This window comes from Mytilus californianus, unplaced genomic scaffold (assembly GCF_021869535.1).
Source record: "Mytilus californianus isolate M0D057914Y unplaced genomic scaffold, xbMytCali1.0.p SCAF_9, whole genome shotgun sequence".
In the NCBI taxonomy this organism is placed as follows: domain Eukaryota; kingdom Metazoa; phylum Mollusca; class Bivalvia; order Mytilida; family Mytilidae; genus Mytilus; species Mytilus californianus.
Window position 1 is genome coordinate 74,860,221 of NW_026262745.1, and position 27,293 is coordinate 74,887,513.

The 27,293-nt window shown below is 32.9% G+C and overlaps 1 protein-coding gene across 1 annotated transcript in view; it reads right to left on the minus strand.

Moving 5' to 3' along the window:
* Positions 1–3,516: 3,516 nt before the first annotated feature.
* The window catches only part of LOC127714790 (cadherin-related tumor suppressor-like), an 86,240-nt gene continuing 62,463 nt past the window's right edge, over positions 3,517–27,293 (minus strand). The window contains exons 9-19 of the mRNA XM_052220826.1: positions 27,035–27,216; positions 25,575–26,192; positions 24,374–25,256; positions 22,263–23,630; positions 19,578–21,310; positions 18,749–18,846; positions 11,894–12,210; positions 10,966–11,162; positions 9,678–9,798; positions 7,847–7,999; positions 3,517–7,163 (exon numbers count right to left, since the gene is read on the minus strand). Of these exons, the coding sequence (XP_052076786.1) occupies positions 5,443–7,163; positions 7,847–7,999; positions 9,678–9,798; positions 10,966–11,162; positions 11,894–12,210; positions 18,749–18,846; positions 19,578–21,310; positions 22,263–23,630; positions 24,374–25,256; positions 25,575–26,192; positions 27,035–27,216 (7,391 nt within the window). The 3' untranslated portion in view covers positions 3,517–5,442. The remainder of the gene's footprint in view (positions 7,164–7,846; positions 8,000–9,677; positions 9,799–10,965; positions 11,163–11,893; positions 12,211–18,748; positions 18,847–19,577; positions 21,311–22,262; positions 23,631–24,373; positions 25,257–25,574; positions 26,193–27,034; positions 27,217–27,293) is intronic.

Consider the following 27,293-nt stretch of genomic DNA (forward strand, 5'->3'; position numbering starts at 1 on the left):
CGTGTCGATCTGATGAGGCAAGCTGAAGAGTTAAAGATGACTTTACGGTATGGGTTTAATTTTGGCTAATTGTTGATGTTCGCTCATGCAGTGACCTATACCTACTTACATCAGGAACATATATATACTGTTCCCAGCTTACATCTACGTTCATTGATGTCTGGTGGACAAGCATAATTTCTATGTACACCTATATATTAGGGTCTGATTGGGTTTACAGAATAGAAAATAATAGCAAAATGATATAAAAGTTCAGAGGTTGTCGTTGGTTCGTGTCTGTCATATTTGTCTTTCGTATATTGTTTTGTTATAAATGAAGCCGTTAGTTTTCTCAATTGAATTGTTTCATACTCCTTAAGTCGAGGCCTTGTATAGCTGACTATACGGTATTGGTTTTTCTCATTGTTGAAGGCCGAGCGATTGTCTATAATTGATTACATCCACTTCATTTGAACTTGGTGGATATATATATATAGTTGTCTCATTGGCAATCATACCACATATCCTTATTTCTACACTGGCACGTCGCAACCTTTTCGTCACCTTACTTTGTTTGTAGTTCATACTTTATTGGGACGCCCAATTTACATAACTTCCTACTCCTTCAAGAAAATATGACACTCACATTGTATATCACAGGTTTTCAGTGGTTGTGGTTGATTATTCCTGATGAACCAATAACATAATATAGAGACGGACAAAATGAATTAAAAAAAAAACGTGTATTTTTAGAACTTGCAATAACACCTATGCTTTAAGGTACTAGGATTTTATATCCCCGATATTGTTCTTATTAATGATAAGAAATAGTTGAGATGTTTAAAAAAAAATTCTAGTTGGTTCAAAGGCAAGAAATTAAGGAAATGACCCTCTACGCTGTTACAGTATGCCAAAACAGTGCCCAACTACAGATAAGGAATGCAATTGTCATGTTATGAATCATATCTCATCTCCTTATTTTTCATATTTGTATGCAGTTATTTTTAGAGTGGGTTTTTCGCTCTATATTTGCAGGGTGGCAATTCAGTCTATGTCTCTAGGATGGCATTTTAGTCTATGTTTGTAGGATGGTACATTACAGTCATTATTTAAATCGGGTAATTGCATTCCTAGTCTGAAGGGTGGCCTTTTCAGTCAACGTGTGTACATGTAGCTATATAGATTGGCGATTTCAGTCTATGTTTGCAGGGTGTGTTTTTCATTCTATGTCTGTAGGGTGGTATTTTGAATCAATGTTTATAGGGTGGCATTTCTAGTTCATGTTTGTAGGGTGGCATTTTCGTCAATGTTTGTAAAGTGGCATTTTTTGTCCTAGTTTAAAGGGTGGCATTCCTTGTTTTCAAAGAGATATATTAATACGAAGACATGTACATTCGTATTCAATCTGATTAAAATTCTGATCCATATTTACTAGCGTGCTCTTAATGGCATATGAGTATAACGAAATCAGAGAACTATACTTTATTAATTAGATTGGTCGTAATTGGGACTTGAATATAATGCATCATACACGAGTAGAGACTGCTTTAACCTCTTGTACAGCTTAGAGGGTCTGTAAGTGGCCTGTTGCACAGCAAAATGTGTGCATCTTATTCAATATAAGTTTTCCGGTGGCAGTCAAAATTCAGTTCTTCATCTTGGTCTTCCTACTTTGCAGAACCGATGTATTGATTTTTTGGCAGGTTCTCTTTACATGAAATATTTGGTACTGGACATTAAGCAACCCACAATCAATCAATTATTCAGGTTTATTAATAAATATAAGCAACAAATCACTAATACTTCTGAAACACCTTAGTTATAACCTCATTTAGTTTAAGTCGTCTGGAATATCTTCGTCCAAACTTTGTTTCAGTTATTTTTTTTATTCTTCATATAATATTGTATTCTTAGTAGTGTTTTGTGTATATATTGTATGACTGTTTCGTGTTTTTCTTTTTTGGCATTGTTTTGTCTGTTTTTCTTCTAATTTTAGTTTTTAATTGTCCTCTAGGAATCTTCCTCTTTTTTAGCAGTATATAATTTCTGGCCAAGCGAGTGCAAAAAATATGAGATAATAATTAGTACAATAAATTAATTGTCCTCTTAGGTCAGCTGACTGGTCAATAACAACTTTTAGAGATGATCACTATTGTAAGTGTTCAAGGCTCACTCACAGATATTTGCGTTATCACAAAGTACAAGAACAGTAGAAAATGTTTGATATAAAAATAAGAAGATGTATTATGAATGCCAATGAAACAACTCTCCACCAGAAACCAAATGATGTAGATGCTAGCAACTATAGGTCATTGTATGGCTTTCAACAATGGGTAAAACCATTACCGCATAGAAATCTACAATAGGTCTCGAAAGGACAAATGTACAACAATGCAAACAAGAAAACTAACGGCCTGCTTCATCTACAAAACAGTCAACAAAAACAAATTTGATATACAGCAACAAATGACGACGACTGAATTATAGGTTCTTACTTGGGACAGACACAAACAGAATGTGGTGGGGTTCAACATGTTTACAGGCAACGTACCCTCCCATAACCATGAACAGTGGTGAAACAGAACACCACAAATACTACTATAAAATTCAGTTCAAAAAGGGCTCAGTTCATCATGCATTTTACAAATGTTCATTTGAAAATATATGTTTGTATGCATGTTATACCATGTAAACTGAATTAATTATTATTCGTGTGATACGCATATACCAATTTTTATAGATTTATGTTCGACGAAGTACAAATTTCCCTAATAAGGCTTGTATCCAGACTTTGGAAAAATCACAAAATCAACTATCCATGAAAATACAATTTTTCCTAAATGATTTTCAAAGAAAATTGGCATCCTCGATATAATAAATGAATTCTCAGATGATGCTTACTTTTATTTTTTAATACATACTGCACAATGCCATCAAGAGGCTTTGGCAACAGAGTGGTTTAATTAGCCCATCTACAATGATCACTAGGGTCTCAATACTTTTCTGAATTTCTGACCCAACACATTGAAAAGTGTGTTTAAACCATTCTTAATTGACTAGGATTGCAGTGTTCCTCTAGTAGCTGAATGGTTACATTTTAGCACTCCAATGGGGCCCATGTCGCAGAGAGGTCTAAGTTGTTCATCTACTGTGTTACTAGCCTGTCAACACTAAGGTTGTGAGGTGGAACGTGGCACATGGCAGGTATGTTCCCCGACTCCAATCTTAATTGCCAAGTATTGACAGGTTTCCTGAAGGTAGGTGGTTCTCTCAGGACTTCCTCAACCAATAATAACTATCCACCCCAAAATAACCAATAGTACTGAAAATGGCATTAAAACACCAAAACATCAAACCATCTGGACACTCAGGCTTCTTCCCCTAATAAAATTCAACTACCAGGATAAAGCCAAGTTGCCTTAAGCACCAACAATCAATCATCAATCATCAATATATCTCTGTATGTGTTAATGCTTTTACTTCTGATTTATAGCCACTTCTTATGTTTCTATAATTCACAAACAAATCTAACACAAATAAATTCATTATTTTTTTATTTCTTTAATAGAAACAATATCATTGTTTATCTGTAAACAGATAACAAATTCTTGCCAAGACAATGTCTATACTTTAAATAAATGCATAGGTTTATAAACATTTTGATCATTAGCTAGGTATATTTTCATGCATTTAATACATTGTTTTTCTGCTGATATTTAATTTCATCTACAATATAAAAAGTTACAGACTTTTTGACAATTTCTAAAATGCTTCATTTTTATGAAGGATATGGAATGAAATAAATGAATACATTCTGGTTTGATCATAAAAAGTTAGTTTATAATTAAAGAATAAAAAATAGTTTCAGAATTTTTTATCATGATAACCTCCCTTTGATCAACATAATTGCTTTACAGAATAGTAATTTCAACATTTTTGTTAGCTCCCTTTGACCAAATTTATTATTTTAAGAAAATTCTTATTAAACTTGCACTAAAAATGAAAAAATGAAACCTTTTAAATAAACATAACTTGTATATCAGCAGTATGTTATCCAGTATTCAAGTAATCTAAATATGATTTTATTCATTACCTTAACGTGTATTGGAATGATTAATGAATAGGAAATATTATCAACAGATTCAAGTCGTATGGAGACAGAAATTCTTGGATTAACAAATTCCAATATTAAGGCTTTCACAAAAATTATAATGTTGGTTTTTAATATAGATCTTTATAAATGAGGTCAAATCATAAAATCTTGCTTTTTTCAAAAATATATCTCATAATTAGAAATTAAGATTAGGCTTTTTTTCAAAAAAATTAGGCAATAATCTTTCACTTCATTTTGCAGTATTTTCAAAACACTAGAAACTTATTATTATAAAACGGCTTTTTATCATCAGTAAAATGAGCAATTTATGTAAAATGTTTAAATATGATGGACAGATGTAAATGAATATATGTGTGTATGTTTTTAATGAACACTTTGCTTAAGAATACATATGACACATACAATTTTCAAATGAATATCACAAATTAATTGGCAAGATTTAATTTCTACTCCCTTTAATTCATGGAATGTACTATTTTCACTATTTATTTTGAATTTTATTCATAAAAATATATTCTTGCAATCTTTTACATTTAATCATTTCATCAACTTTCTTCTCTTTATCTGTCTTTTAATTTCAAATAAATTTTACAGAAAACCTTAAATTTACAAATCTTCTTTTCTTTATTTTTTGTATGGTGACGGATGATTACTTTAAAAATAAACATGATGCTGTTTTTCATCAACACACAATCAAATAATCTGAAAAAAAATTGTTCACTTCACTGAACACTTTTAAAATTAAAAGATATAAAATATAAGAACTTTTTGTTAAAACACAACAAACAAAATATTATAAAATGTATAAAAGACTGTACAATTATAAAATATCAAACACACCTTTTACTAGGTGTAAAAACATCACATGACCATCATATGATCATTGTCAGACAAAAATAGATCTCATTTATTTACATATCAAAACATGGTTACTTTGAAAACCTCAGGAAAAAAAATTTTTACACAATTTTACTCTTTGACCAAACAAATAGCTAGCTAGAGGTTCATTTTTGTCTGACAGTACTTTTAGAGAATATTTTGTTTTCACACACAATATTGACTGGCTGCACTTGAATGAGAATAAATAAAGCTTAATGGTAATTATGCATTAAATTAGACTGGGACTCAAGAACTTAATAGCAAATTATTTACAAGTGAATATTGTGTATAAATACAAAATTATGGATAAAATAAATTTTTTTATGTACAATACTTCTTTTTTACAATTCAATGATGAAACAAAAATATAAAATATTCTATTAATTAATTAATTAGTACATTAATTTGCATATTCATGTGCTGTAAGTTACTTTTGATATAATTTAAATATTTAAATAGTCCTGAGGGGGTCACACATATTCCTCTGTTTCAGTCCTGCAGTCCATATTATTATTTGAGGTCCCATCCCCATCCGGCAGGGAGGCAATATCCTTAAACACGCCCACTAACTTCTCAAAACTTGGGCCCCAGTCTGTAAAATAGTCCCAATTTATTGCACCATTAACTGGAGCCCCATTTCTTCTCCCTTCCTCTGAAGAAGCAAACGAACTTCCATTTGAGTCTAGTCCATCATTGTTACGGTAGTTAGGATTCACATTGAAATCTTCGTTTTCATTGTCAACTTCAGCAACTTTAGAAAAAATCATTGCACTCGGGTCAAAGTCACTACGACCCTTGTCATTTTCATATTCAAATTCTGAACACGTGAATGAATCATTGGCACTTTCATCCGAACTTGAATCAAGAGGTTCCAACATGGCGCCATCATCTAGATGGTCTTTAATTTTAAACTGTTGATTGCGACGGTTTTCTTCCGTTGAGGAAGACACTGCCTCCAACATACTGACAGGACTAGGTCTTGATGGACGGGCGTTTAATTTATCTATTTCTTCTACCGTTAATCCCTTCACTGGCCGTGAATGATTTGGAACACGGCTACCTGGCATAGGCTTTTTACCAGTGCTATGTTTAATATGTCCATTTGGTAACGGTGGCATCCTAGATGCTGATGATGTTGAACTAATACTGTGATGGCTATGATGACTGACGACACTATGATCGGAATCCCCCCTTCCGTGATGAATGTCTGGTGTGCCACGCATGTTTTGCTGCACTAAGGGACTAGCCCTTAAATGGGGACTCTGTCTATTTAATTGATTCATGGGACTAAGCCTAGACCCATATTGTGATGCTGGACTATTGCGATTTGGCGGGTTAAAATGCTGAGGACCCAGCATATTAGCTGGACTGTTTCTATTTTGCATTGCAGTGGTCTGCATTCTTAAGGCACCAGGACTTTCTCTGGAACCGTTAGAGTTCCAGTGATGTGAAGGTGGGCCATGCCCATTAGTCTTTGATAACTGTTTTTTGTAGTTATCTCTATAGGACTGGCCTTTGCCATGTCGAGAAGCACCATAATAGTACGAAACGTCAATATCAGATGGCGCTATACTACTTGCATTTTCCAAATCATAGAGTTCAGGACTGTCTTCATTTCCGGTCAAATGAATATCACCATTGTCGATTATCACAGTTCCATCGTCTATCTCTAACGGCAACGCTGATCTTCTTCCGTCAGCATTTATTAAATCGGGTCTACTTGGTAGTCTGCCATTCGACACAGCATAATGAGAGCTATTTTTAATACTTTGATTGACGTGTTGATGTATAAAATCATTGTCCCCATAACCAGAATCCCCTGGACTATGACCACTTCCAAAACTTTTATTCACGTGGCCATTTTGTTTTGCTGCCGTCTCTTTTCTCTGTCTATGGAATCGGTAAACTAAGAAAATGACAACAATCACAATGAGTAAAACTCCAAAGAACGCTATGACAACAATGACTCCAATTCCTAACGGCTCATCTTCTCCTGCTGCATTTATTGCACATTTGGCTACTTCTCCATCCACAGTACAATCACTGGCACTGCATCCTGCAGATGTACATAATCCAGAGCATCCACTCTCAACACCAGTAGTACTTGTTTCAATAACAAATCTATCAGTTGTGCCATTCAGAGGTGTAACTTTCTCGTCCAATTCAAATTCAGACACACATCCTCCAAAACCTGAAATGGAAAAAAATTATATTTAACAAGAATGCACTTGGTGAAATGTCTCGCCTTCAGAATAAATATATACTTTCAAAATAAGGCCTGAGACTACACAACCTTATAATTTATAAGGATAGTTTCAAAATTTCTAAATTGGTCCAATGCACACCAATTTATGTGTTGCGACCTATTCCGTAATATAAACCTGACCAAGTGATAAAACCAAGTGTTATATTGCCATCAATTGCTCTATTTTTCATTGAATTAACCTTCTGTCAGAAATATTTGTGATGTATCCATTTCCCAAAAATATGCATGGGAAATTAAAATCAGAAATTATGGCATGCATTTATTATTGCAATTTTTGAAGAATAGGCAAAAATGCGATTTATTTTTGTGCTTTCTTGAAAATCTGAATACAAAGATATGTGTCGCATTCAGAATGCGAGTTGTTGTTATTGCGATACTCATACAGTTGCATTATTCGCAATGATTTCTTAATTCACAGTATGAAAACATAGAATTGTCTGTGGAAAGGTTCTGACCTTTGAGAGTTACTCTGTTATATAAAAACTTTATTTCTATACTGTTCATTGATTGATTGTTGCTTGCTCAATGTCCAGTGGCAATTATTTCATATATATTGGCGAAAGTGAATACACAACAAAAACTTTACATAATGAACATTTCATAATTACCTGGCAAATCACTTATACCACCATCAACAGAAACAGTTTTGGTGGTGCCACCTAGGGACATCTGTGTCACATGCACATCAGAAAACATAAATGTCGTCTGTACATTGCTCTTAGAAGAACTTTTATTATCCAGATTCAGCACAATTGTTGATCCTAAAATTGGAAAATATATTAAGAATCTAAAAATGTCAATGCAAAAATTCACTAATAGAACTTTTGGTAAATAGGTTGAAGTCTCAAATGTGTAGCTGCAATATTTGTAACTAAATTTTGCTCAAAAAATGACTTAGTATTAAGGTTTTGAAAAATTCGTAAGGGTTCCGCGGAACCCAGTGTCTCGCCCACTTTTACTGTTAATCGCAGGCTCAACAAAAATGTGGAAAAAAATAAATAAGAACATTCCTCTCTATACTATCTTTTGATTGTAAGTAGCTTCTGTCCAAGTTTGGTAAAAATCCAGGATAATTTATGAATCTAATAAATGTTTTAAATACTTAAACTGCAGACTGTATGTAATGTTGACTGGAAGAAAAACTAAGTCCATTTATAAGTAAAATACGGAAAAAATGGAACAAAATTTTATCAAAATTTCCTTCTAGATACTAGCTTTTGATCATAAACAAGCTTCTGTCCAAGTGTGGTACAAATCCAGGATAGTTTAAGAAAGTTGTTAAAATTTTAAAAACTCTAACCACAGAGTGAATGTAATGTTAACTGGCAGAAAAACTAAGTCCATTTATAAGTAAAATACGGAAAAAATAGAATTTTTTTTTTTACAAAATTTACTTCTGGATACTATCTTATGATCATAAACAAGCTTCTTTCCAAGTTTGGTAGAAATCCAGGATAGTTTAAGAAAGTTATTAAAATTTTAAAAACTTTAACCACAGAGTGAATGTAATGTTAACTGGCAGAAAAACTAAGTCCATTTATAAGTAAAATACGGAAAAAATGGAATTTTTTTTTTACAAAATTTACTTCTGGATACTATCTTATGATCATAAACAAGCTTCTTTCCAAGTTTGGTAGAAATCCAGGATAGTTTAAGAAAGTTATTAAAATTTCAAAAACTTTAACCACAGAGTGAAAGTAATGTTTCCTGGCAGAAAAACTAAGTCCATTTATAAGTAAAATACGGAAAAAATGGAATTTTTTTTTTACAAAATTTACTTTTGAATATAATATTATGAACATAAACAAGCTTCTGTCCAAGTTTGGTAGAAATCCAGGATAGTTTACGAAAGTTATTAAAATTTCAAAAACTTTAACCACAGAGTGAATATTTGTGGACGCCGCCGACGACGACGCCGACGGAATGTAGGATCGCTATGTCTCGCTTTTTCGACAAAAGTCGAAGGCTCGACAAAAATGAGAAAAAAAATCCTCAAATAATTCCATAATAGCCGATGTATAAATTCAACATATGTGTTATCTTCCTGTGAAGTGAAAGGGAACTGGCATGAAAACTGTAGAAGTTGATTCCACAAAACTTTTGCCTCTTTCATAAATTTTGCTGAAAAATGACTATAAAATCCACTTCCTTTGAACTTTGATGGATAGTTGTCTCAATGGCAATCATGCCACATGTCCTTTATTTTTATAAGTTCCCAATTCTGGAAAATGGGATAAACATCCTCAAGAAATTCCATAATAACAGGTGTAAATCACAGGTAACCCACCTGGTGTATAATCATTTATCATATAATTTGTTGTGTTTTCTCTCAACTCTACAGATTAAAACAGGTACTTTGGATACCATTTGCGGACATTTTTTATCGATGAACATCAATACTTTTTTTTTTTAATAACGAACTTTGAACCTTCACCCTACCTGTTATAATAACTGTAGCATTATGCCAGCTGCCATCACGAAGAGTATCGCCCTTGACTTCTACTGTGACCTGGTTACTGGTACTGTCTGTGATGGTATACTTCAATACTTTATCATCAATCTGTCAAAATAAAAAAGGATTTAATCATTGATAGTGAAACAAATATTTCCTGTCCATATTTCACCTCTCTTCATTCAAATCTGTTTAGCTTTTTTATTTTGAGGTTGTTAACAGATCTTTGTCATTTGAACTCTGGCCGATAGTTGTCTTGTTGGCAATTTTACCACATCTCCTTATTTTTATATTTGTAATACCTTTTGTCAAATTTATTGACAACTTTTCTGCACTCGGCCAATTCACATCTTTATAAATTGTATCGACTGCTGTTTATTTTAAATGACTGTGTTTTGACCTCAGACGTTTTTTTACTGTGTCCTTTTGGTTGCTATCTCAATAATTCATACCCCAAATATCTTTTCTTATTATTTTTCTGAAAATCACCACACTTTTTGGTTGACTTTGTGTTCTAAAACAGATTTCAATTTTACAATTCTGCATGACACATATATCTTCTTAAATATTCCATGTCAAGGTTTGTTTTTAATAAATAGCAGTACATCCAATTCTATCTTGTAAAGTTGTAAATCATCAAAACAAAACATGGAAGTTGTTTTATACTGTTAGCCTATATCTTAAGGTAACCAACTTGCATATAAAAACTGAAGACTGACTGTTTTGAGAAAACAGTTACTCAAGATTGAAATTCGTAGATATGAATATAAAATTAAACTTGTCATTAATTGTTGTATATATGTCACTACCAATCAAATATTCAAATGACTACAAGGAATATTTATGGTCAATTGAAACAATGTCCCATATTCTGTCATACATCACATGATGAACTTTCAGCGATACAGTTATACCGTTATTATCGCACCTAGGATAAACTATGACATTATGAATGGTTTAACACCGTCACATGGTGACCCCCTATGGATCCGTATGGGGGTCAGTAAATTTCATATGGGGTTCGTGACGCCACATTTCCTATTAATGGTGACGTCATTGATTAATGTTATTGTATTTCATTGCTTATTTTTTATACAAAACGTAGCAGGAAGTCTTGTGCTATAAATTCGTTATGGGGTCAATAACAAACCATACAACTTATAGTATTACATGGATAAATCTAAATGTATTGCACATATCACATGGCATATACATTTTATGCTCTTTACAATTTGCACTTTTGTTTTAATTTTCAAATCTATTTGTTTGACTTACATAAAGTACTGATGACCTTGAACCTCTTTCTGCATAGAATAAGAGACCATTGTTGGTTGTTCTAAATCGTATGAAGACACTGGATGTATCGGCATCTCGACGTCTCCTTGCTTCTGACACTAAAACATCTCGTTGATAGCTTTCTTTCTGTTTGAACACAACATATGCACTGGCACCAAAACTAAATGGTTTGAATTCTAAAATAAAAAAATGGAGGGTGTTGATACATTATTTAACTAACTGTTGCAACAAAAAATATAATACTGATATAAAATTTTGAGCCTAAATAACAGGAAAATAAAACAATATTTTGATATAATTTGTTTGCCATTTTTTAAATTACTTGTTTAATTTAATTTAATTTTTGGTGTTTTAACGCCACTTTTAAGCACCGCTTTTGGGCTATTTCGTGGAAGCCAGTTTTTATTGGTGGAGGAAGCCGGAGTGACCAGAGAAAACCACCGACCTTCGATAGGAAAACTGACAATCCTAGTCAATTAAGATTGGAGTCGAGTGCATCCACACGAGCGGGGTTCGAACTCACAACCTCAGTGTTGACTGGCTAGCAATTACAGTAGTAACTACTTAGACCACTCGGCCACCGAGGCCCCCAAATTACTTGTTAGTCATATTGGTATTGAAATTTTATCCATTATCTTAGTTTCATGCCTATAAGTAAAACTACACTGTCCACTACTGAAATTTGTTTTGCTGTCAGTTGTTCAGCACACTTTCATTTCCCACCTTCTGTATAAATAGTCCATGAGACGACAGAAACCCAACAAAACTGTAGATAGGGTGTCTATTAAAAGGGACAAGAACCAAAATTTCAACTTCAATTTATGTATGTTTTCTGTTACTTTTGTTGGGTTCCTGTCCAACTGAAGAAAATCCTACATCTTTAATTCATATTAGCTGAAGTATTTACCTTGTTGACAGAGATTGCCATGGAAACCTGCTGCACATCTACAACTGATTGTATTCCATTCATCCACACATCTGCCACCATTGTGACACACATTTTCTGAGCATGAACTCTGACCTTGTTGTCGTGGGCAAGCGTTATTGTCAACACCTTGTTCTTCTAGAGGATTTTTACTATGAAGATAATCTTCATTATTAATCTTGAATTCCCTCATACATCCTACAAAATCATGCGTCTCAATCTGACCAGGTCGCAGTAATGCCACATTAATGTCTTTAATGCCACCAATAGCAACAGGCTCATTGCTTAAATTCAGTTTTCTGAAATTAAAAAAAAAGAGAAATGAAAATCCGTCAATTTATCATGTTTACTGAAAATAAAATTGAGTTACTTCCCTTGGATTATTGCACTGATTATAAATTAATATAGATAACAGAATCAAGTTCAGAGTTTACACTGAAAAACTGAAAGTGGTTTATTGCACTAATGATCTTTTTGATTTTATAAATAAATATAGATAATAGAATCAAATTCGGAGTTTACACTGTAAAACTCAAAGTTTACACTGATTGTAAACTGTCTTATATATGTGTGAATTTAAGTTCAAATCATCAAATAATATAGAAATACTGCATATGTGACGTAGAATTGAAATCCATTACTCCTGCTTTTTTTTTATTTTATAGGTAAACTTTAAAATTCCTGAGAGTTGAAAATAGCGGGAAAAAATCGTCTTCTTCTATGTCATATCATAAGACACATTATTGATTAATCGATTGGTGTTTAAAGCCACTTTCAGAACTATTGGCTATTTTATGGTGGTCATTTTTATAGGTGGAGGAAGTCCGAGTGGATGGAGAGAACCACGATCTTTGGCAGGAAAACTGACCATCCTAGTCAATTAAGAATGGAGTCAAACGTGAGAGCCCCACATGCTGGGTACAAACTCACAACCTTAGTATGACTGAGGCTAAGTCAGATACAGTAGTTAAACTACTTAGGTAAGTCCACAGAGGCCTGTCAGGCAAATAAAGCCTATTCATTCTTTCACAATAGAAAACCCAATGAATGAGGAGTAAATACAATAATGGGAAGACTGCATACTCTCCTGTCTAAATGCACATATATATTTTTTGTAGAAATAATAAACTATAATAAGTGGGAAAAAAATGAAAAAAAATAAAATCTACCATTTTTACGACTTTAAACAAATTTCTTGAAATAACATACATTCGTAATTTATCTATCTTATGCGATACTAGTATGTTCCGCCATCTTTACATACAAACAACATATTTTTACAAATTTTATAAACATGAGGTCAGCCTAATGTTTAGCATGGTTAGTCAGAATTATAATGTTTCAGTTATATTACAATTAATCATAAAGGCCATCAGATACTCAATCAAGTGACAAATAAAAAATCTATAAACTAATCAAAGATAAAAATCAAGGATTGTATCAAGGGTTCTCCATAAAGAATTCAATTCACCGATATATTTTACAATACATAAAATGACAAAATTCATCCAGAGGAGAAATGGCCGCCTGTCTTTTCAAATATGTCAGACGTACATGAATAATTCAACATATGAAAAGTCCATTGTAATATATATATACAGAAATATATAATTGAATATTTTCATTCAAATTTCAATTATATTTCATAAAGAAATATATCAATTTTTAATCGGCACAATAATTTCTATTGCACATTCACACAAAAAAATTCTTCATCGCCTCCCTCCAACATAAAAAAATCTCATTTCAAAAGCAACTGTTGAATTTATAATTTAATTTTTTCAAGGTTTGGAAAAAAGAAATAAATCACCATTGAGGTTTCAAAATAGAAATAATTAGTATCTGAGACGGCTCCATTTATCATATTTTTGTTGAACATAAAACTGCAAACCGTCACAGGTAAATTGTTCAAAAGAGGTTTTCAAATGCTTCATAATCTTATTTTTATTCAAATAAACAGTAAATTACATGATATTTGATCAAATTATAGACATTAATATTTCATAATAGATGTCTGATCTTATCATAAACGCAAAGATTATATTTATGGAGCTACACACTGAATCGAAGTACAATACGATTTGTCCCTGGGTGTTTCTTCAATATACTTTTTCATTGCAAAATTATACACTTTGTAAAAAGTAGCGTTAATCTTTAAGAGAAGTCTAACAACCAGAGCTTGTAACTTCTAACTTGCTGTGTCGTAAATTAGTTTCTGTGTTCCAAAAGAACATTTTAATTTACTACTGATTATGACATGGATACGGACTGTTAAACATCTTTTATCACTTTCACAAAATTTCAATCACATCCTAATATTTTTTAGCACTATAACTTAAGCTGAACATTTGGCATTATTTTTTTTTAATTTTGTCTGCATGTCAAATTATGCATATATGCAAGATACCTACCACAGTTTTTCTTTCAAAACAGAAATATCTCCACACATAAATGCATTAAATTACATTTCTTATGTTTGTTTTTTTTTTAATTCATTGCAAGTTGTACTTTCATGCACTTTAAAAATGTAGAAACTTCATTGACAGTCTCACATACATATTATTTCATTTGAACTTAATAACTTCAATATTTTTCAAGTGGCCCCATGCATATATATTTCAATTTACATTAAAAATTTGAAGCTGTACCCCTTAAGTTCAATCCTGCAGTGTTTAGTATTATGTAAATTTTACTCTCAACTTCAAATTCCAATTGGAAGGGTTATTATCTAAAACTGATTATTTTGAAAATTTGGGTAGAAATTAAACATGTATTTTTTTTAAATTGTTAAATGTTGCTTTGCATGAAATGTTTTTTTTTAAATTTGCCAAAGTAAAGAAAAATCCAAGTTCAATTTCTTGGAAAGTCTATGGTGTTTAGTAACATTTTTTAATTTTTCAAAAAAAAAAACTATCAGCATTTTTTTTTCTCAGTAAGTAATCTCCCTTTCATCATCAAAATCTCCTACTGGATGCCCCAAATTAGTATCATGTACATATTTCAGTCACATACATGTATGAAAGTGTTTTCTAATAATTTTACAATTGAACACCTGTATATACTGCTTGCCATATTTTATGATAAAACAGTTTTATGACTCAATAAAATATTCAAAAGGTATGCATAATTAGACTGGAAAATTGATTGTTACTGGTGATTTTGGCTAGAGGTATAGGGAGGGTTGAGATCTCATAAACATGTTTAACCCCGCCGCATTTTTGCGCCTGTCCCAAGTCAGGAGCCTCTAGCCTTTGTTAGTCTTGTATTATTTTTAATTTTAGTTTCTTGTGTACAATTTGGAGTTTAGTATGGCGTTCATTATCACTGAACTAGTATATATATTTGTTTAGGGGCCAGCTGAAGGACGCCTCCGGGTGCCGGAATTTCTCGCTGCATTGAAGACCTGTTGGTGACCTTCTGTTGTTGTCTGTTCTATGGTCGGGTTGTTGTCTCTTTGACACATTCCCCATTTCCATTCTCAATTTTATAAATTGCAATATATATGAATAAAAGGAGAAATGTGGGTAAAACTTGATGAGACAGCAACCAAACAAAACAAGTTATTCAAAATAGCTATTTAAAAGGCATTGCCATTAACTTTTATGTAATTATTATACATCATTATTTGTGGGTTTTATGTATTTTTTAATTCAGTAATAATGACGAGTTTACTAACTTTGGACAGGACACACTATGTGACATACATAAGACATCATATAAAGGGTAAAATATCGACCTATTTTTTTTTTATTAAAATTCACTCTTAACTAAGACGCGAATGTCAACCAAAAACCTTATCATAGTCTTTTAATCTTGGTAGGAGAGATTTGTTTTTTTAGTGCCAGCATTACTATCAGACTCATAATTTTCCCTCAAAAACTTATGGTAATAAAAATTCTGGTGGATTAATTCTCTGTAAAATTCATCAGTTGCTATTAACTGAAATGACAAGTAAAAGTGTAATCCTTCCTGAATAATTATTCTTTGGCATAATAAAACACTGTGAAATTGTCAATTAATCAATATTCCTCTATCACAATATGCAATCGGGACAAGAGATTATTAATGACTGATTCTCCAATGAAAATTCCCTATAATCTCTAAACAAAAATTGATTTTTCAACTTTTACATTTAATAAACTTGATGAAGAAAGTTTATCTATTGTTATTAAATTTCTATAACATTTTACTGAATTTTATTTTTAAAACAGATTGTTTGTTAATATATTTGTACTGTATAAAAAGTAATGCTTCAATAACATGGATAAGCAGACGGCATTTGCTAAACTTATCTTGTTTAAATCAATGGCAGTTTAGTGAAATTATTCCATAAGTTGTAGTAAATCAAATTGCTTGATTGTTTGCAGAACATGTAATAGTTTCTACTTTAAAAAAAACTTTCATTCAAATACAAATTCTTTTGTAAGTGCATAATATAAAAAAAAAAATTTCCATTGCTAAATTTTATAATATTTCTCACTTTTCCTGGAAACAGGTACTTATAATATAGGCAGGCATTACATTCAATGAGGCATAAACCAAAGAATTTTGGTTTTAAACATGTTAAAATAATGATATATGACAAAAGAAGTCTTATCTGCAACATTTTCAAAATGACTTAAATTTACATGTACATTCCTTAAAAAATATGCTACCAGTACTGTAAAATCCAAAAATTTAAACTCGGTTCTAACCTTTACATTTCTACCAAAATTCTATGTCAATAAACTGACCAAGTTTAATAATGAATAAATTCCAGTCTAAAAATAAATATTTTTCTTTTTTAAAATGAACACTTAAACGATAATATACATTTCCATTTATGAAATATTTTTGTAGTGGCAGGTTTTCATCGATTAACAATAAGTTTAATCTATTAATATATTGGTAACTAAAGCATGCTCTTATATTTGTGTCCAAATAACAATGTCCGATAAAAAGACCTGCCATTATGACAGTCAACAATGCCACAATGAAATATGAAAATTAAATTTAAATGAAATTCTTCTTTCAAAAATACATTATCAGATATCAAAAGAAATAAATGAAATATAGAATATGAAACTTAGATTAAAATAATTTCAATGAAAGAGACTCAGATTCTAAACTTAAATTGTCATTTTTTTTAAGTCCTTTAACAAATCAATATTTTTAAAGTAGTATCGCAAAAATCTGTAAGGAATTATTATTCAAACACAGGTTCCTTTTTATGTTCTACATTTGTTGTGGTTTCAATTGCACCCTTAATTTAGAGGTCAAACAAATTTGTCAAATTTCCACTATTCACAGTTTTTCAACAAGCTGTTCATTTTTTAAAAAATATATATATATATTGCTGAAGACATGAGGGGGCCTTGGTGGCCACATAATCTAAGTAGTTAAACTACTGTATCACTAGCCTGTCAACTCGGAGGTTGTGACTCAGAGTCAACACTTGAGGTTGTGCAATTGATTCCAATCTTAGTTTACTAGGATTGTCAGTTTTCATGCCGAATGTCACTGGTTCTCTCAAGTCACTCTGGCTTCCTCAACCAATAAAAATAGATTGCCATGATATAGATACAACCAATAGTGCTAAAAGTGTCGTTGAACAAAAACCAATCAATCAATCATTTTTCAATGTTCAACAGTGGCTTGGGCAAAAGGATCAAACTGCTGATTTGTCTTGCTTGGCTACCAAGAACAATTCATCAATATAAGCGAGAAAAAAAACATTTGTGGTCAAGACTTTTAGAAAATATAAATAAGAGGCAATATTCTCAGGTCAGCTTCCCACTGTAGATGAGTGGAAAGATATAACCCAATAAACTGTAGATTATAGGTTCACTAAAGAGGTTTGGATGTATTCAATTTTTGAATAACATTGATAATATCTCAATTTTAATTCTGATAACAGAACAATATATTTGTTAGGTGAAAGACCGTTTGTAAAAATGATTTTTAAAAGCTAACAAATAAAATATTATTTTCGGTTGAACTGTTCTAAAGTAATATTGACACAGGGGTGGTATTGAACTCGCATCTGAATACAATTAGTTGTCCTACTCGTGCTATTTTGAACGATATCTGGTCCTTAATACAGGGTCATAATTAAAATCTTTATAACAACAGTTTTGTGATATTGAATTTTTTTAACTTCCCAATTTCCCGACTTTTATTTTATGTATTATTTTGTTAAAAGCTGCAAACAAGTTTAAATCAATTATCTTCTGTAAGGACTCATGACCTTGAAGATTGAAACTGTTTTCCGAAATACTTCAAAAAAATGTTTTTTTCAGATGCATTCTAAAATAAATAAAAGAAATTACTCAGATCAATTATTGCGTCAATCTGAAATTAAAATTCTTTGTTCAAATGGACAATAGAAGGTCAAAATGAAAAAAGTCACTTATTTTAAGAATTTCAAATCTTTGTCGAATATTTTTCATTTCAATATATAGTTTGCAAAAACAATTGTCAACTTTAAAAGAGTCAACTAATCTAAAAAAAGAAACAGGCGATGAAAAAAGGTCATATAGTGTGATAAAAAAATGACAAACAAACACTGTAAAGTGGTTGAGGCTAAACATGGGTTTTTGAGAGCCTGTGTACAAAATACATGGCAGTTGTTTGGGATGGAGATAAAAAAATGTTCAGAATCACTGTGATGGTCGGAGTGTCAAAGTAACATTTTCCTTGTCCCTTTTTATTTGACCTTCAACAATGCACAGAATTCTATTTCCTGTATTTATTATCATTCATCTTCAAAACAGTTGCCTCCCCCTACCTCACAGTCATCCTATCCCTCTTATTATTTCTGGAAGCGTCCTTACCAGTCTTACTATAAGATAAACTTACTGAGATGTTTGTGAAGCCTCTCTGAAGCAGGATGAGTCTGAACATTCTGGACACACACCTCCATCCTTGGGACAACTACTAACTCTTAACTGGGCATTCTGAAATACAAAATTTATACAATTCCATCAGATAAATTCTATTATTATACTTCATATTGAATTGCCAGATTTTGATTGGCTTATATGAGGGAGATAATTTACTCTATCCCATGGTTCAGTGGGAGACAATTTTTTGAATGTCACCCACATGTGCAGACCAATCAAAATCGATAATTAAAGGACAATGAAATGAATTTACATCAATAATTTTAAAGACAATGCTCAGACAAGTTCTATCTTTTAAAGCATCAGAACTTCTTCATAGACAGTCAACATAAAAAACCATCTTGCTTCCTTTCTTTTGTTTTTCTAAATAACCGTAACGTTGTTATGTATATATATATATGACGTCATAGTTAATTACTTTAATATTCAATTTAAAAGAAAATAATGACAGAACATTCAGTATAATAAATTAAATAACACATAGCTGAGTGTGTGATAGAGCAGATTGTTACCCCTCGAAAAGACATTGTCAACTTTGGCAAGCTGATAAAGAATCTAAATTAAAGATATATTTTTCTTATTAAACATGCATACTGTAAATTTAGGAACACTGTGTGAATTTATTTTTGTGGTTTCAGGAAAATCTGCATCCACTTTTATGTATAATATATCAGAATGTGAGTTTTTATTATTGCCATTATCACCCCGTCACATTCTTCGAAATAATTTCTGAATTTAGAGTTACATGTAGCTCTTTTCAATCTGCTTAAAAAATGAAAACTTACCTCACCACTCCTATGAACTTGAATACGGAACCATTCTCCAGTTGAGATGTTTCTAGGAACAGTAACTCTAGAAGTAGAGATATCTCCCAAATTAAATGAAAATCTCACTTGTCCATTAATAATTTCCAGTGCCAAAAATTCACTAGATTGTGTAAGCTCTGCAGGGTTATACAGAATCAGGGCCCTGTTGCTCACTGTTGCCAAAGTGATATCAAATGTGTTGTCGTTTGTGGCTGACGACAAAGAGCTGAACAGTTTATATGAACCGACATTAAATCCGATAGATGTGTACTGGCATTTGTTTCCCCAGAATGTGAAGGGGCACTCACATTTAAAACTTCCAATTTGATTTTTACAAATACCGTTGACACAAGGATTAGGTGAACACCGATCAGCGCCATTTTCACACAAATTCCCGGTAAATCCGTCTTTACAACTGCATAGAAATGATCCTTGTGAATTTTCGCATGATCCTCCATTCCTGCACGGTAAAGTTGAACATTCGTTAACATCATTCTCACAATATGTTCCCGTCCAGCCGGTTGGACAATCACAGACTTGATTTCCGTTTTGATTAGTTAAACAAAATCCTCCATTTTGACAATGACCATCTCCACAAGGGCTGACAGGAATTTCACAGTGTGTTCCCGTAACTTCTGGAGGACATGAACACTGATATGAAACGATCAAATCAGGCGATGAAATAATCAGACGATCAGAATCTATGGCATTCACATTGCTCCCGACTTCAATATGATTTAAACATTCACCAGGATGACATGTAGAGGAAGCACATGGTGAATAACCCACTTGACTAATCGTTATTCCTACTTCTGACTCAATGTCCGTCTTTTTCTTTAAAATCTGTTGTCTCAAAATGTCGTGTAAAACAAGGGAACCATCTGGGTTTGTGACAGATAAGTATACAAGAGAATCACCATTGAACGACTTGACACTGTAAATCACAACCGTGTATGTTGTTCCGAATACTCCCGACAGAAACTGTTTCATACTTTTCAATTTAGAGTCGACAAACTGCTCCGCTAAAATATTTTCAATTTTAAGAATGACTGTGTTGTCCAAGGTTTTGTTACTGAACTTGAGAAACTTTATTTCAGCATTGTATGTGACTTTATCGTGGCGTCCATCGGAACCGGAAAAACTGACTATCATTGGATTGGTAATATCTGGTTTTGACATTACACTCAGTTTACAGCCGTTTGCTATATGGAAAATGTTTGTTTGTGTTAAAATCTCGCAGCTGTAGGCACCAACCAAATCTGGGTCAATAGGGCGGACATCTGCTATTGGACCTGCTGGGATTCTCTCATTAAACAGCGCTACTTGTATTTCCAGGTTGTTTCTTGGCAATGGTGGTGTATCGTTTTCGTCATCAACAACTACACTAAATGTTAGAGTAGATGATCTTATTGGAGAGCCTCCATCTGAAACTATGACTCCAACTTGAAACTTTGGATTCTGTTCCCGATCAATTGATTTTCTTGATGTAACCAGTCCACTGACCTCATTGACCTGGAAGTAACTACTGGTTCTTTCTAGCCTGTATCTGTATTGGTATGGAGCTAAATCTGGATCTCTTGTGAAATCATATAAAGAAATAACTGATACTTCTGCATTTTGATTTTCTAAAATGTGTCCAGTTAAATTACTTGGGACAAAGAATGGCCCATTATCATTTTCATCAATAAGGTTAATTTGAACAACAGCTGAACCTGTAAAATAAAAGACAGCAATAACAAACAGAGTGCATACGGTTCGTCACAAGACTTAAATTATAAACTTGACCTGTGCCAGTAGCATTTTATCAAATGATCGGTGTTGAACTTAAATATTTATGTTTTTTTGCAACATATATATATATATGTTCTCTAAAGTTAATTTTTTGTATTTTTGTACAGATAGTGTGTCCTAATGTAAATATTTCCACAAAAAATTTAAACAATTAGCTGTTATTTATTGATGATGTGTGTCAATATTTAATAATTTGAAGACACAGTAATTTATAGTCTTTTATCCATATATATTTTGGTTTTTTGTATTTTCTTCTGTTTTTAACTTTTTTTTCCAAAAAATAAAACTAGACAACAAAAATACTGGAGGAGAAAAAGCTAATATACCAAACATTCCAATAGGTTCAAACAATTGTTTTATCATGTTTATTCTTTAAAAAGCATGACCGCAGAGTGCAGACAGATTTTGAGATGAAGAACAGGTATGCAACCACTTTTACATTGGATTTTGTTTTGTTATCTTTGGCTAGAGATTTATACACCATTTTCCATCTATTGCATTAAGATATTGTGTGGTTTGACAGGCTTTGTTAAAAAAATATGTCTAAGACTTTGTTAAACAATATGTCTAAGATTTTGTTAAACAATATGTCAAAGACTTTGTTTAACAATATGTCTAAGATTTTGTTAAACAATATGTCTATGATTGTGTACTTCTGTCAATAATAGACCTTGTTGCTGTTTGGAAATCTGCGCCACTCAACCTGAGAATCTGCGCCTCTTGAAATCACTTTTCCATTGTGGCATCAGATATTTTCTATTATGACGTCAAAATTTTACGGGAACCTTTGTGATGTCTAGTAATGGCGGACAAATAGCGAAAAGGTGTATTAATTGACTGTTGTTTGCTAACTGAAATAAGTTTTCAATTTACCTGTCTGAGGCACAGTTCCAGTATCTACAGCTCCGACTGTCACATTATACACAGGATTAGTCTCCCTGTCGAGCACCCCTGCACCCGTTGTGGATACCCATCCACTCGAAGGATCAATCTTGAAAAGACCGTTACCATTTCCATCCAAAATTGTGAAAGAGAAAACCTGGTCCGAAGGATTGCGGTCCGTATCTGTAGCTGCAACTTGTATGACATTGACACCTATCCCAGAATTCTCACTGACTGAAGCATTGTAATGTTGTTGCATAAATATTGGAGGATCGTTAGCATCTTCTACTGTGATTTTGATAGTACACTGGTCTGTGTCTCCACCTTTTATACTGCCCCAGTTTTTCGCCATAACAGTTAAGATTATATGTGGTGAACTTTCATAGTCTGGACGTCCAGACACAATTAACTCCCCTGTTTTGTAATCCATTTTAAATCCTTTTGCATTGCTTGAGCCAATCAAATAATAGTATACAACTCCATCTTCACCATCATCATCGTCAGTGGCAACCACTGACCCTAATGTTGTACCAACAGGAATAGATTCCTTGATACTAAATGGATAGTTTTGTTGCACAAATTTAGGATAGAATTCATTAACTCCATTAATTTCAATGACAACTTCTGTGGTATTTTTGAGCTGTGTTCCTGGATTGATGGCTAAAATCAAAACAGAGTACGAAGTCTGCTGCTCGTAATTCAATGGTGCCTTTGTTTTGATGGAACCAGTAAACTGATCAATTGTAAACCAGTTATTATTTTGAGTGTATCCAAACGAATATTCAATGATGGCATTGCTTCCAGAATCAGAATCGGTAGCTGTTACGGTTGTTATGACGACACTGCTTGCAGTGTTCTCATCTACTGACACTTTAAAATATGTGCTGTTAAAAACAGGAGCATTATCGTTCACGTCAGTCACATGCACAATGTAAACAACTGTTGCATTTCGAGAGAAAAGTGCATGATCCTTCGCCATGATAGTTAACGTATGTTGTCTCGTTGCTTCGTAATCCAAAGGTTTATGAACTGATATATCACCTCTTGATTGGTCGATTAAGAAAAGATTTTTAGGATCGCCACCTACAATATGGTAGGAAATCTCACTATTTGGCCCAGGAATGTCATTATCCCTTGCATTGACATTCGCAATGCTTGACCCAATAATTGTATTCTCCATGATGGTCGTCTGCAGATTGGTGGTAGTAAAAACAGGACTATTTTCATTGACACCTGTAATTTTGAATCTTATTTCCTGAGTAACGTTCTTTGGTGGTGTGCCTTTGTCTTGAGCTTTGACTACCAATTTGAACTCATTATTCAGTTGTCCCAGGAGAGAACTGGCTATCGAAATATCACCTGAAATTTAAAAAAAAATAAATTCTTAATTGTATGTATTGAATAAAAATTGAATAGACTAAGTTCCACTCTTATTCAACTTATGTTGCAAAACAAATTTCTGTCTTGTATTCACTTAAATTTTCAAAGACCTAAAGACCAAAAATTGATTTTGAGTTGAGCTGTTAAAATAATTGTTTTGTCCAAAAACTGAATTCTACCTCTATAAACACTTTAATTGTATATTATTCTGCATTTTTGTTTTTGGTATGAATAAAACGGGACTTTAATGAAACATTACGCTATAATAGTAAGACAACATTTTGTGATTTTAATTGTTCCTTTTTCTTTACAGTATCATATTCAAAGAGCCTTATAGAAAAAAAAATCCATAATAAAAGTAATTCATTACTATACATGCTTCTGATTTTGTTTGGGATGTTGGATTGCTGTCTTGTTAGAAAATACACTTTATTGGTTCTCATTAATGAAATGATAAGGTTAAAAGACTCTCTTACAATATTCACTTATCTTCTAAAATTGTTCAATTCAACTTTTATGTTAGAAAAGCCGTCTCACTTGCAGTAAATAGTGGGCATTTTGCTCTCATTGAAAATACCTTGAGTGAGTTCAAGATTTTTAGATGTTATTTTTTTCTGTTTTTCAAATATATGTTTATTTTTTTTAAATGTGTGAAAAGAAAAACAATCTTCTATGTACTATCATGATTATGCACTTGCTACTCATTTCTACAAATGTATTACCTGTATTTTTGTTTACATAGAAATAGCTAGCTCCACTTCCACCATCTTTGAAGTATTCCACTTCAGCATTGACCCCATAGTCAAACTCATCCACGGCTACGACTTTCATGACATGATCACCAACCACAACATTGTTTGGTACAGCTGAATAATAATCCCTCTTCTCAAACACTGGAGCATGATCATTGGCATCAGTAATTTGCAGATGAACAACGGCTTCGGATGACTTTGGGGGAGTTCCCAAGTCAGTTGCTATGACGATCAATTCTCTGTTGTTTACACTGGGATATTCAGTGTTATGAATGTAAACCATTTCCATTTTTGACGTAATTTCTCCACTTGTCGAATCGATGCCAAATTCTGATGATGATAATTTGAATGAATAGTACAACTGGTTATTTGGCGGTGAGATGTCTGCATCTATTGCACTGACTTTTCCGACATGAGTACCTGATGGTAATCCCTCGATCAGAGCAAAGCTAAGGGGCTGTGAAAATTGTGGAGCATTGTCATTTACATCAGCGATACGAACATTAACAAACCCATACGTCAAATGCGAGCTGTCTGAGGCTGAAATCTTGATCCTCATACCTTGGTTGCTTGGTCCGTTTTGTACCTCTGCATCAAGTTTACTAAGGAGTGTAATATTTCCAGAACTTGGATCAATTTTGAATTTATTTTCCGGATTTTCTATAATGCCATATGTAACTTTAGCATTGTTTCCGATATCAGCATCTGAACTAGTGACCTGGATTATAAAACTTCCTATCGCCATATCTTCTGGAATCTCAATGTTGAAATTGTGTGAGAATATTGGGTAATTGTCGTTAACATCTAGTATAAGTATCCGTACGGTGGTAGAGCCAGTCTGTGGTTGTGTACCCTGAAACAGAATGTATATAGGTCAATAAATAGATCAACTCACATTTAATGCACACTTCTTATAACTTTAAACTCCAAAATGTTTATATAATAACTTGTGCCCAATATTTCCTATTTATCAAAACTTTACACAAAACAAGAATCAACAGTGTGGAGAGTGGAGAATTTAAATTCTTTTGGTGAAAATGTTAAAATAAAACATGAACATGCTTGTTTTAACACTCGTTTCAGTGTTACTGTGTATGTGAAGTCTAAAAATAAGGGAGGGGCTAACAAAACTACTTCCACCCAGCCAAGACTTAAAAAGTCAAATACCCACCTTGTCAATGGCTTCCACAACAATGTTATAGACATCAATAGTTTCTCGATCTAACTTGACCCTTGTGGTAATTAGTCCTGTCGAGGGATCAATCTGGAATGTTGTGTCATTTGTAGCCAATCTGTACGTCATCTGACCGTTGTTACCACTATCACCATCTGTGGCCATTATCTGTAGAACTGATCCTCCAATGTCTGCGTCTTCTGAGATAGTGGGCGTGTACAAGGGCTGTGAAAATCTCGGAATATTGTCATTCAAGTCCTGAACATTTATGACCAACTTCCTGTAAGCAGACAGAGCTGTGTTTGTTCCATCCCTTGCCTCAATCCACAAATCAAAAGTCTGTGTCATTTCATAATCCACAGGCTTTAGTACGGTGATTGCCCCTGTGGACTGTCCAATGGTAAAAGATTGCCCAATGTTGCCTCCTGCCAAATAAAACTTGATGCTACCGCCTGTATTTGATATTGCCTGAACTTTGACAATAGGATGTCCAGCTGGTTTGTTTTCTTCAATGCTTTGCGGTGAAGTAAAAGATGTAAATGCTGGCTTGCTACTGGAACTGATATCAGATACCGTGACTGTTACATTGACAGATGAACTTCTTTTAGGCTGTCCCTAAAAAAAATGCACAACTTTTGTAAGCTGATTCAATGTATTTATATAGTTTTTAATTTGATATTGGTAGTCTTTTAATGTACATCCAAACTATTTTAAACCATGGTAGAGTTATTCCTAATCTAAACTTGTAGCTAAAATTTTAGTAAGTTTATTTTTCTTCAGTCTTTTTTTTTTCTTCTTATGTAATTTCTTTAACTCAGGATAACTTGATGAGCAACACAACGGGTGCCACAATTGGAGAAGGATCTGCTTACTCTTCCGAAGCACCTGTGAGATCACCTAGTTTTTTGTAGGGTTTGTGTTGATCAGTCTTTATTCTTTTGTGTTATTTTTTTGTATACTGTGGCTTATCTTTAGGCTGTTTTGGGGTTTTTTTTTCCACGGTGTTGTCATTTTCTCATCGACTTATGAGTTTGAATATATCCCTTTAACACCTTCTGGCCCACTTTTGCACTGTCAATTGGTTTATTTTTTGCAGATTTCAAACTTTACAATTTCAGGGACAAAACCTATTGCAAAGTTTAATTTTTGTGTTTTTCATGTCCTTGAGTCTAATCTTCATTATCTTATGATCAAATAAATGCTTAGGATATATATTTTTGCAATTTTACCTTAACTATGAAAAAAAAAATCAAACCTGTATATAAAATCACCTCAACTGATAAGAGAGATGACCTTTAAATTGAGGTTTAAAATGCATAGGTTTACTACAGCAGAAAGAAAAGAGGGTGCCTTGTTTTCTTTAAATAGAGATGATTTTGATTCTGACAGCAGGTTTGACTGTAAAACCCTTGTTAAAATTCACACTTTACCAATATTTCATTAGTTTCTATCCATACCTGATCTTCTGCCTTGATCAAGCATGTGTAAGTATTCCTGGCAACATTCAGGGTTTGGCTAGCGGTCAAGATTCCAGTGTGACTGTTGATGACAAATTTGTCTGATCCTGTTAATGTGTAGATTACTTGTCCATTCCCACCAATATCTCTGTCTAAAGCTGTCACGCCTAACACAAAATCTCCTACAAATAAAAATATTGATAGACAGTCAGAAATTAGAAATTAGTCTGAATATAGTAATTAAAAGAGAAATAAGATC